At 41.3% G+C, this 12,125-nt stretch overlaps 1 protein-coding gene across 1 annotated transcript in view; it reads right to left on the reverse strand.

The window, feature by feature from the left end:
- Positions 1–2,549: 2,549 nt before the first annotated feature.
- Positions 2,550–12,125, reverse strand: part of LHFPL3 (LHFPL tetraspan subfamily member 3) — a 530,561-nt gene continuing 520,985 nt past the window's right edge. The window contains exon 3 of the mRNA XM_025041935.1: positions 2,550–3,084. Coding sequence (XP_024897703.1) covers positions 2,957–3,084 — 128 coding nt within the window. The 3' untranslated portion in view covers positions 2,550–2,956. The remainder of the gene's footprint in view (positions 3,085–12,125) is intronic.

Below are 12,125 nucleotides of genomic sequence, written 5' to 3' on the forward strand. Positions count from 1 at the left end.
AAAAGTCTGGCAACTTTCAAATCTTGTTGTGTGACTCTTTGCTTGGGAAGAAATTCTCAAAAGTAAACAAAAGGAGTGAAAAACAGGATGTTAAAAAGCACTTTCATTATGTTCTTAGAAGTTTACTGCCAGAATAAGACTATTTCTGCCAACAATAACAAGCCTTGTTCGTTTAACCTACATGATTTAAGGTTTGCTGGGATTTTGTGGGATTTGGGGGGTGAAATAATTAGTTTCCACTAAGTTCATTTTCAAAAAGCATGTCCCAGAAATGACACGTACAGGGAAGGAGGCCCTGAGTGGAAACAATGGCCCTGCAGCCCCACAGGCATGGTGCACCTCAAAACTCGGGCCAGGAGACTGGCACCTACCACAGGGTCTCTTCAGTGTACCCACAGTGTTGGGGGGCTCCTTCTGAAGGTCTCTGTTCTGTGGGCTGAGGATGCAGAATGACACAAGATCATGAAGACGTGGAAGGACTTTGTTCCTTTTTGTCTTCCAAGAACTACTTCGTAGGGATAAGTGGAAGATTCAAGGGGAAAAGAAAAATTATTTTGTACCATCTAGTAGGAAGGTTTTTCAAGTACTTAAGCACCACTCTACCAAACGTTAAAAACGTTACAAAGGGGTTACATTATTATTACTGAGTGGTGGAATATTTTTGATTTCTTGAAACATTGATTTTTTTTTTTTTTTTTTGTCTTCCAGATTTCTTGTTTCTCCTTGCCCTATCTCCCCATTTGAACAGATAAGTCATTCTTTGCTCATACCTAAGGAATGGGACTTCAGAGCAGAAAGCACAGTATTTTGGAGTTTTGAAAGCCTGGACCAGAGGTTCCCAAAGTGCAGCCCTCAGACCAGCAGCATCAGCAGCATCTAGGTCCTTGTTAGAAAGACAAATTCTTGGGCCCCACCCCAGATATACTGAATCAGCAATTCTGAGGATGAGACCCAGTGGTTTGTGTCTTAACAAACTCTCCAGGTGATTCAGATGCAGGTAACATTTGAAAACCAGTGCTCTAGGCGCCTTAGTGGCAACAGATTTTGCCAAAAGACTTATAGGCAACAGATTTTGGAGAAAACATCAGACATAGAAGCAAAGTTTCTTACCCAGAGTGGGAGAGTATTCCCCAAGCTGAGGAATGAGGGAGATAGAAGGGAAGTGATGAGAGAGAAGTGGTGGGGCCAGGAGGAGAGGACTGGATTTGAGTGCCAGTCTGCATCTAAGTAAACCATATACTTTGCCTGTGCCAAAGGGCTATCCTAGTTACCTTCTGGCAGGTGTCTGGTGAGGACTTACACTTGACAGCAGCCACACTCTCTCCATTGCCTGCCAGGCAAGAGAAATTGTTGGGTCTCTGTGCTCTCTATTTCACATGAACCATTCCTCCTCGCAGCATTCTGGAAAGCTCACAAGACTTTGAGAAGGAAGGAGAGGCCCTGGACCTCTAGTGGCATGGAGGCTAGGGGAGGGAAAGTAAGCCTTGCACTTGATCTTGGGTAGGGCTGAATAGGCCCATCACAAGATTATCCCTGAAATAGGGCAAGGATAACAGCCCAGTTATAATCACTACTTACTTGTATCAGAATTTGATTATCATTGAGATTCCATTCCTACCTCTTCCTGGGTGCCTTTGTGAGTTTCAGAGGCTGGAAAGCTTAAAATTACATCTCCCAGTCTCCCTCACAGTTGTGAATGTGCAAGTCACTGATTGTGAGTTTCAGAAGGTGGAGTCATTGGTCATCTTTTTTTTCCGCCCCCCCTTTGGCAGCTTAATCAAGCTTCATGTTGTTGGCAACAGCGGTTTCTGAACTCAACTTCTATACTTCTCGAGTACAGCACCTGCAGTGTGTTCATGAGCTCAATAGTTTCCATGTGTTTATGAGCTCCCTGATCCCCACCCTCATAATTTGGGCATAGGTTGTAGCTCCTGGTGGGGCAGGGGTCAGTTGTATGGTTTTAAGGTAGTCATTCCAGAAGGCACCAGCCTGGATGCCTATTCCTTCAGTACTTTCAACTATTTCATAAGCACCGACTCCCCTGTATTAATTTATTTTGTGTTTAAAACCTAGTCTGGTTCATATTTCTTACACTAAGGATACACTAGTTCTCCAAAAAAGTCTGCCTTTAAATTTAACTGGGGAGTCAGGACAGTTGTACAGAAATGGTTATGATTCCAGAAAACCATGCCATGTGCCGAAGAAGCAGTGTGGACAATGCGTATTGCAGAGACTCAGGTGAGAGCACTCGCCATCCCATCTTTAGTTAGGCTTTGGAGCAAAGTGGGACCTGAAGGAAACATCTTCAAAGACCGAGCAATGTGCTTTCTGGCTGATTTTCCTATTTCAGTTGAGCTTGGCCTTTGCCTTGCCCTCTGCTTCCTCATTTCCTTCTCTATACTTTCTCTTGTGTAACTCTGTTCACAGAAAGCTCTTTTTCTCCTAAATATCAAGGCCCTTTCCTCCTTGCATCTTTTTTATATACATGACTCTTGTTTCAGAGAATGCACGTGTTTGTAAATTTCAAGGAAGTTTATAGATTGTGGAAGTGCGACAAAGTGGATATTATTTATTTCAGAGTGTAAGCCCTGGTTGACTGCCAAGCATTATCCCATGTGCATGAGGACTTAAGAATTGCTATTTGTTATTCGTTAGGAGAGCTTCAAAGGCCAGCTTCCAACGTCTGAAGGCTGCTCAAGAAACTGAATGTTGCTGCCCCTGCCTAATGAATATTTGAATAGCTTTGTCCACAAAGAACAGAAATTTGAAATGACTGCTTCCAAGCCTGGAGATCCCACCTGGGCCTGACCCTCCCTATAAGAAGCACTTTCTACATGAAGACTCCGGTTTGGCAGGCATGACTTGCTTCCGTATTTTAGTGTACCCACATTTCTCCAAGCTGCACCAGCCATGGATACCTCCCAAGCCCTCTTTTGTAGTTGAAGGCATCGTTCTCTCACAGGGCTCTCCACCAACTGTGCTTACTAAGTCGCTGCACGGAGGCCTCGGCTCCTACTCCGGTAGCTTCTGTCCCTGGTTTGCAGTCATCCAGTCTCCTTTCCATTCTGTTCCAAGGTGTCATTCCTGAAGCGGGAGAAGTATGGCCTGTATTAGTCAGGGTTTTCCAGAGAAATGGAACAAATAGAATGTGTATATATGGAGAAAAAGTTTTATTTTAAGGAATTGGCTCATGCCACTGTAGAGGCTTGGCAAGTCCAAAATCTGATAGGGAAGGCCAGCAGGCTAGAGACTCAGGAGACAGTTGCAGTTTGAGCCCACAGATTCTTCTGGCAAACCAGGAAGAGCTGACATTGCAGATGAAGTCCAAAGGCCTCTGCCAGCAGAATTCCTCTTGCTGCAGGAAGGTCAGCCCTTCATTCTATTCAGGCCTTCAACTGATAGGATAGGCTCACTTTCATTTTGAAGGGCAATCTGCTTTATTTGAAGTTCACTGATTTAATGTGAATCTCATCCAAAAACACCCTCAGGGAAACATCCAGAATAATATTTAACCAAATATCTTGGCATGTGGCCCAGCCAAGTTGACATATAAAAGTAACCATCACAGACTGTTGTTACTAAGTGACAAAGGAGAACTGTCTCATGTTCTTGTACTGGTGCTGTACCTTACCACTTGTGCAGTCACTTACAGTCCCCTCCAGCTCCCCTGCTCCCCTCCCCCCAACCTGGTATAGTTTCCCTTAGAGGTTAGGGATGGAAGGGTGGTGAGATGGAAGAGGGGTGCTAGAATAGAAGTTATTTAGAGAAATATTGGGCTCAAAAGCTGTGATTCTCACAAATTCCCAGACTATATGTCCAGACCGAGCCAGAGAACTCTCTTTTCCCTCAGAGTTCCTTCCACAGCAACCTTCCACCCTCAGGTCAGGTGAAGACATTTTTCCAGCCTTCACCAACATCTTGGCCCTGGAGCCCAAGTTTGGCCAACCACTGTCTCTCCAAGGAGCCGAATCTCTAGCTGGTCAGCCCCGCCAGCTCCTAGCACATGTCCAAAACTTCTAGAATTCATGTGTATGGCTGACTTGAGCCATGGTCACATTATTCGTGTCTATTGTTGATTGCAAACAAGGGCAAGCTGTAACCAGGCCTTCACCGTTTCTACTGACCATAACAAGACTGTAAAAAGCCCCAAAGAGAAGCTGTGTGTGCAGTAAGGGTAGACAGGATAAGAGACTAGACTCTTCTCCTTCAGTGATGGAAGGTGGTTTGTCTCCACTGGAACAAATTCAGGTACATACCCTCCTCAATGTTCCCTGTGCATTTTGTGACTTTTTTTTAAATAACAGTTTTATTGAGATATAATTCACATTCCATACAATTCACCCATTTAAAATGTACAACTCAATGGTTTTTAGTATATTTACAGAGTTGTGTAACCACCACCACAAACAATTTTATAACATTTTATTACTCCCAAAAGAAACTCCATACTCATAAACAGCCACTCCGATTCCTCCCTCCCTGCTGCCCCTGAACTCCCTAGGCCCTAGGCAACCACTAATCTATTTTCTGTCTCTATGCACTTACCTATTCGGGACATTTCATATAAATGGTATTATACAGTATACAGATCTGACTGATTTTTATAAATGTAAAATAAATTTAGGTCTTGTCATGATAACAATATAACCAGACCAAGCATTCATTTCCCAGAGATACCGGTCACATTATTAGCTTAGTGAAATAGGCAAAAAAGCATCTAAGCAGTAAGAAAGTCAAAAATCCTGGACTTCTGGCAGCTCTAAGCAGATAGAACCCCTAGATTCCATATAAATTTGACTAACAATCAAAAGAGGTCCCAACAGGCATTTTCTGGACAAGGCACTTGAAGTAACCCAGCACATGAAGTAACCCAGTGAATTGTTCTCTCCAGCAGGCCAGGTAGGAAATTTCCTATAAGATGAGTTTCTTGGGAAATTAACTCACCTACCCTTTGTAATTCTCTTCCCAAGGGTAAGTATGAAACAGGCATTTTATTTTATTTCTAAGTCTCGATTGAATAAGAAAAGGGTGCAGAGGGTATAAAATCAAATGTGCACTTTGAGGGAATCACAGCCTCACAGCCTGACCCCAGCACCAAAGATCCAGATCTCACCGTCCTGCAATGTTGTACATTTGGCAAGTTATAAGAAAGAAAGTGCTGAGAATTAAAGTCAGTCCTTTGGAATGGTGAGACAAGCTACTTATTTAAAGCAAAGAAAAACCTAATTAGCTCTCACATAGCCTCTCTCTGGGCACTGGGGCATGGTTTTGTTTTCTCAGAGTCTGAGAATTATAAAATGTTGCTTAAAAAGACACGTACACAAAAGTTTAAGGATCCTTTGGCCAGAACATGAGGTAAATCAAGGACCTGCATTTGTGACAAAGCTCGCTGTCGACTTTACAGTGAACAGGTTGCAGAATGCTGATCCACTGGAAAGAGGTACTGCCCAGATGAGCAAACCTGAGCTTGAAGAGAAAAAGTGACTGAGCTCACATAACAGCAGTGACTGAAGTGAGAGAGAAAGAGAGGCAGGTGGAGACTGTCCTGGCAGCAGCTCGTTCCAAGCACTGCTTGACAGTCAAATCTTCTCTCGGTAAAGTGCTCCATTGATGCCTAAATTCGTGTAGAAGTTTCAGTGACAGAGACCATGGCTACTCCCTTCTCTTTTCTACAAATTCATACAAAGCTCAGATTATTTCATAGGGCCTTGAAAAAATGCCAGGTTGCCTTCTTTGATAGCCCATGCTTGAGCAAAGAAGAATGAAGAAAACAAATCACACAGGTTATCCAGTCAGCTAAGCTAGAAGGCTAACATGGATTCTAATAAAGGAAAAATTTGGAACATGCTCAAAACTTACACTGTTTTACAATCTTTTGTGATTTCTTATCTCCCCACCTGCATTTTAATATTGAAGATAGGGAATGTGTTTTGTTTTGTTTTTTTCTGTTGTCATTCACTGTGCCTGGCACACAGGGAACAAGTCATTCAATCATTTTAGGCTGGTAATTGATACAGGGAAGCCATCCACAGGCAGGCAACAAAGAGATAAGGGGAAAAGGCAAAATTTCAACAAATTTAAAAATCTGCTTGCAACTAATCCATAGTTAATTGTAGCACTTTGAAACCCATTCCAAGACCCAAAAGTATTTTAAAACTTAATCTCATGAAACACATTGTATATTTTAGTGAATCGAAGCAAACTTACAGTTTTATAAGGAATTTATATTCTTATAAACCATGTGTGTAATTCCTTGGAACAGTCTAGAAAATTTTCTTTTTCTTGGATGGGTGCAAAAGTGTTAAATGAAGTTAAAAGACCAAGAAAGAAAATACAAAAGTCCTCTGTTGAAGAAGAGTTTTCTCATTCTGGGAAGAAAAAAACAACATCAAATCTTCATGCTGCTTTCTGAAGTGCTTCAGCAAAAGAAAATAATGCAGGTCTAAATTGGATTAAATTAGATGAGTACAAAATAGTGACTATGTTCAGATGTTGGAGATTATGGTACGTTGAAGAATTAGTATCTGCTCAGGAGAGTGAGGAGGCTTGTCAGTAATCAGTCCCTGAACTATGAAAGCAAAAAATAAAATAAAATAAATCCAAAATCAAAATTAGGAAGTAGAAACTGGGGGATGGAAATACTGACCTTATGAAATGTAATGTTTAAGTTGTCCCTACCCCCAATTGTAGCCACCCCTAATGGACTGGCCATTTCTCAGCCAGTGGTTCTCTTCTAGAATGCTCAAGAGAATGACCAGGAAGCTATTTAAAAAGTCAGAGGCCAGGGCCCAGCTTGAACCTATTGACTCGGAGACAAGTTTTCTGATACTAAGTATTTTTTTAAAGCTCAACAGGTGATTCTGTTGCAACTGGGTCTGTGGCCCAAACCTTGAAGAAACACTGAAGGAGACCATTGCTATAGGCTGATTGTGTTCCCCTAAAATCCATATATTGAAGCCCTACTCCCCAAGTGTGATGATATTTGGAGGAAAAACTTGGAACATGCTCAAAACTTTAGGAGGTAATTAAGTTTAGGTGAGATCATAAGGATGGTGTCCTTACGAGCAGATTAGAGAAGAGACACCAAGGCACTCTCTCTCCCCATGTGAAGACATGGCCCAAAAAAGAGAAGGGGCCTATCATCAGGAAGAGAATTGGCTGACACCTTGATCTTGGACTCCCTAGCCTCCAGAACTGTGAGAAATAAATGTCTGTTATTTAAGCCACCCAGGATTTGGTATTTTGTTATGGCAGCCTGAGCTAAGATGACCATCAAGTAGATGCATGAAGTTGACCCCCCTCTGCAATGTTGTGAAAGCTGCAGCCATTATAACTGGTAGTTGGAGGTCATATTTTGTACACAGGTTCAAACCTATGTTACACTATGCTCTGGGAGGCTCAGGTTATAGATACTGAGTAAAGCATATAAGTCTGTTGGATGGGAATGGATTGTATAAAGATAAACTCTTTGTTGAAACTTTGTCCTAGACAGACAACCTATTTCTTTTATGCAATACTTAGCATTTTTTTCTCCTTATACTTCATTTGCATATATTCTTTCTTTGCCACTAGACCATGAGCTTCAAAAAGGCAATACCACGACTGATCCATTTCCGTAGACTTATGATTATTTTAACAAAAAATCCATATATTACATCTTTTCATCCATATCCTTCAGCACTAATTTCTTTAAGATAAAGATCCTTAAAACAAAACATAACCACAATAACATTATCAGACTCAAAAAGATTAACCATAATTTTAAGACCATCAACAATCTAGTTAGTATCCCAATTTTCCCATGGTATTATAAATAATATTTTTGTTTTGGTCTGTCTAAATCAGAATCCAAACAAAGCCCACATGTTGAGTTTGCATGGTTGATCTGTCTCTCAAATCTTTTAATCTACACATTCCCTTTCTTTTTTTCTCTTCTTGTAACTTTTTTTGTCGTTGTTATTGAAAAAGCCAGATCATTTTCCTGCAGATATTTCTATGTTCTGGATTTTTCTGATTGTATTTCTGTGGCGTTACGTTCCCTTAACATGTTCTTTAATCCTGCAATCTGGTAGGTAGAACTATATATCTAGAGGGTTGATAAGATTTAGGTGCCCCCGTTCTTTGGAGTTGGACAAAATGCTTCTATCTGGTTACTATTGTTGTATAACAAATTATCCCCAAACTCAGCAACTTAAAACAATTTTTTAAATTTTGCTCATGATTTTATGGGTCAGGAATTTGGGAAGAGAAACAGGTCTTTGCTTCATGGTGTCTGGGGCCTTGGCTGGGGCTGAAACTCAAACTACACACACACACACACACACACACACACCACACACACACACACACACACACACACACACACATGCACCAATACTAATATTACTACTAAAACATAGAATATAAATTCCTTTACAATTTGTAATGGGCTGTACTATGTCCCCCTAAATTAATATGTTGAAGTACCTCAGAATGTGACTGTATTTGGAGATAGGGTCATCGAAGAGTCAATTAAAGTTAAATGAGGTTACTAGAGTGGGCCTTAATCCTATATGACTGGTGTCATTACAAGAATAGATTAGGACAGAGACATGCACAGAGAGAAGACGATATGAAGACACAGGAAGAAGACAGCCAACTACATGCCAAAGAAAGAGGCCTTGGAAGAAACCAACCCTGCCGACTCCTTGACTTCAGACTTCCAGCCTCCAGAACTGTGAGACAATAAGTTGCTGTTGTGTGAGCCACCCAGTCTGTGCTACTTTGTTTTTTGGAAGCCCTAGCAGACTAATACACAGTTCCTTTTTATCTTTAGGATATATCATAGTAGAGATATAGTCTGTTCTCTGTATTTTCAAGTTATCAGATAATTTTGTATAGTTAAGTCTCTAATTCAGTATTCAATTAGATTCATTGCTTTTATTTGCTTTCAAGTTTTAGGATTTTCTTTTTTTAACCCGTCTTTACTGAACTTTGTTTTATAATTATTTAAAACATATGCGTGGTTCCAAAGTCAAATCTACAGAATAAAGTACACTGAGAGAGGTCAAGTCTAACTTCTCTTTCTTGCCCCTTCACTCAATCTCCCCATCTTTTTATATGTAACCATTTTTACTAGTGTTTGGTTTATCTTTACATTAAAAAAAAGCAAAATCATGTAAGTAGGTACTTCCCTTTCTTAGATAATAATAGCATACTCTACACGCTGTTCCACACCTTGCTTTTTTCACTTAACAATATACTCCAGAGGTCCTTTTGATATGCAGAACTACTCCTCTTTCTTTTTTACAGCCGCACAGTACTCCATTGTGTGGTGTTGAGCTCACAGTCTCCTATAGGTGAACATTTGTATTCTTTGCAGTCTTTTGCTATTACATAAAGTGTGCTTGTAGCTTCTTTGGATGTCTTATTAAATCTGCCAGGGTCCTACCTCTGTCCCTGTCTAAAGTGGGCTATTTCTATAGTTTACCTTAATTGCTAAAATATTACATCTTACACTCATATCACTTTGCATAGGAAATCTGTAGCATAAATAACTCAAGCTCCTATTTTCAAAATAGCACACCCATTGGGCTTTTGAGGGAAAAAAAACGTAGCGATCTGTCTTTTTTGCGGGTGATTTCCTCCTCCCTTCCTCTACTCATCAGCAAGACTGAAGTCAAGGATTATGCAAATGCTCTGGTTCAGCATTCTGTAGATCTAGAAAAGGAATCAGACCACATCCCTTTAGTCACCATCTCCCCATTGCTGATATGGAAAGCAACCTGCTCCATTCATTTACTTATGCAGAAAATATTTAATAAACATGTGCTATGTGCCAGACACCATGCTAGGTGCTAAAGACAAAGTAGTAAGACAATCTCCTGCAGTATCTACCCTCCTGGAGCTTGGACAGCAGTTCCTAGATTCTGTGACTAGCTCTAGCCATTTTGGCTCCATGCTAAACAGCACTTAGTTATCTTTTCCCAAGGAGCTCACAGCCTCAAGAACGTCATTATCTTCCCAAGGAGAACACCAGTTTGAGAGTTTCTCCTCATTTTATGGAAAGTGATGGGAAAAGGCATCTAGATTGTGGATCCAATAAAAGCAATTGCTATAATTCTAGTGGATAGTAGCCAGCCTTCCCTTTACATGCTGCTTCTAAATCGATTATGTCTCAGTCTTAATTTTGCATTTATTTTGCTCTGGGCTCCCAAGTTCTTTTAATAATAGCAATAGTCACTGTTCACTGACTATTTACTATGTTCCAGGCATGACACTAAGTCCTTTCCACTTAAATCATGCAATCCTCTCAATTAAAGGGTAGGCACATATTATTAGTACAGAGGAGGGCACTGAGGCTTAGGGAGGTTAAGTAACATGCCCAAGGTCACATATCTAATGAGGGTAGACACAATTAGAGAAGTCACACCAGGGAAAGCAAATAAGTCTCTGGTATGATTAATAGGCTATAGCAAGAATCCTAATGGTAATGGCTAACTTTTACTGAGATTTACTATTGTACCAAGTGCTAAGTGCAATATATGTATTTATTGGGGTGAAAAAGTTTCCCTCACCCCTGACGTTTTCTTCCACATGGAGGAAGCTTTCTAGCATAAGATTTCTGACCTTGACTTACTTCTGCCCAGGAGCAGGGAGGGACAAGAGGCTGGGAGTGGGAGGAGGAATATGGGTATGAACCCATACGCTTAGCTCAGACCCTTCTTGGCAGCTGGCCTCCTCCTGGGCATGCTGTCAGACCTGTTCTCCCCATGCTGCATGGTTTCCAGGGGCAGTTCCCAACTGGAAGACCTGCTTCAGCCTGCAAGTGTACCCTGTCTAATTCTGGAGTTCACTTACCCACAAATATAAGCCACTAACTCCAATATAAAATTTATCAGTAATAAAGTTGATATTTTGATTGCATTTGTTTGATTTCTTCTTGCCCATTCCTTAATACTCAGAACTCTGTAAGGGATGAGGGGTGCCCCTTATTATAGCCTCTTAAATCCCAAAACTATTAACTCGTTGAACCCTAATAAGAATTCCATTAGATAAGTATTCTTCTCCCAGATGAGAAAACTGGGCAGTCTCCATTTAGCCTCTTCATTGAAGAAGAATAAACATTTCCTCTTGGTTCAGGGCCAGAAGAATTTAAAGCAATGTGAGTGTTTGCGAACTGTTAAAGCTATACAAAGAGAAGGCCTTAAGGGTGGTCTTTCTGGCTTTGACACTCACTGGTGGCAGAACCCTGATCAAGTACCTTCCGACTTCCAGTTCCTTTCTCAGTACAGCGAGGCGTCTAACTGGCTGCTCTTTGCAGCTCTTTTCTGCTCTAACGTTCTGTGACTGTGAGTCAGTGATGACTAGCCATTGACTGTTTCCCTGGCTTCCTCTGCGTCATTGAGGAATTTTGGATGCTGACTTTTCACTTGATTAAGTTAGGTCCAGTCCCTGGGGGACACAAGGTGCTTGAAACTCCTTCTTGTTTAATGGGCTCTGCCTTTTGAGGTTTGTGGCTCTGTTGCCTTCGGTTGCCACAGCAACATAATACACCCACACTTCCCTTTCAAAGAGTGATAACTGCTGATCTGCTGTCAGACTCTTGTTGCAGGCCCAGCCACTCTGAGGCTTTTCCTTATTTCCTCATAAGAGCCAGCCAACGGGGAAAGAAGCCCCCAGTCATTCCTAGGGAGTTGTGGGGCTTAAGAGAAATTATGTAGATGCTTTCCCAGAAAAAGTGCACATCTCCATCAGCTCGGCATTAGGGAGAAAAATCTCGAGAGATCCAGGCTCGATATTAACAGCCTGATACAGAACAGTGAGTTTGGCCATTGCAAAGCCGGTCCTTTGATTGATATCATGAAATCTAGTTTAGTCATCAGGTAATGGGGTTGATGGGGACCTCATGGTAGGCCTTCACTACAAGAAGTTTCATCTGATTCTGAAACTTGGTGGTTTAACACCAGAACAAAGCAAAATAGCAAAGAACAGGAAGCGGAAGAAACAGTTTGCCTAGTGGAAACTCCCTTTTGTTCACCTGCATTCCTCCAAAACAGCGGTCAAATGAGCCCAGATAGTTACCCTTCTGCGGAGTAACCCCAGGTGGTGCATCCCCCAGAAAGACGTTGTCAATGAATTTGATT

Source organism: Pteropus alecto, unplaced genomic scaffold (assembly GCF_000325575.1).
Source record: "Pteropus alecto unplaced genomic scaffold, ASM32557v1 scaffold109, whole genome shotgun sequence".
NCBI classification, from domain to species: Eukaryota; Metazoa; Chordata; class Mammalia; order Chiroptera; family Pteropodidae; genus Pteropus; species Pteropus alecto.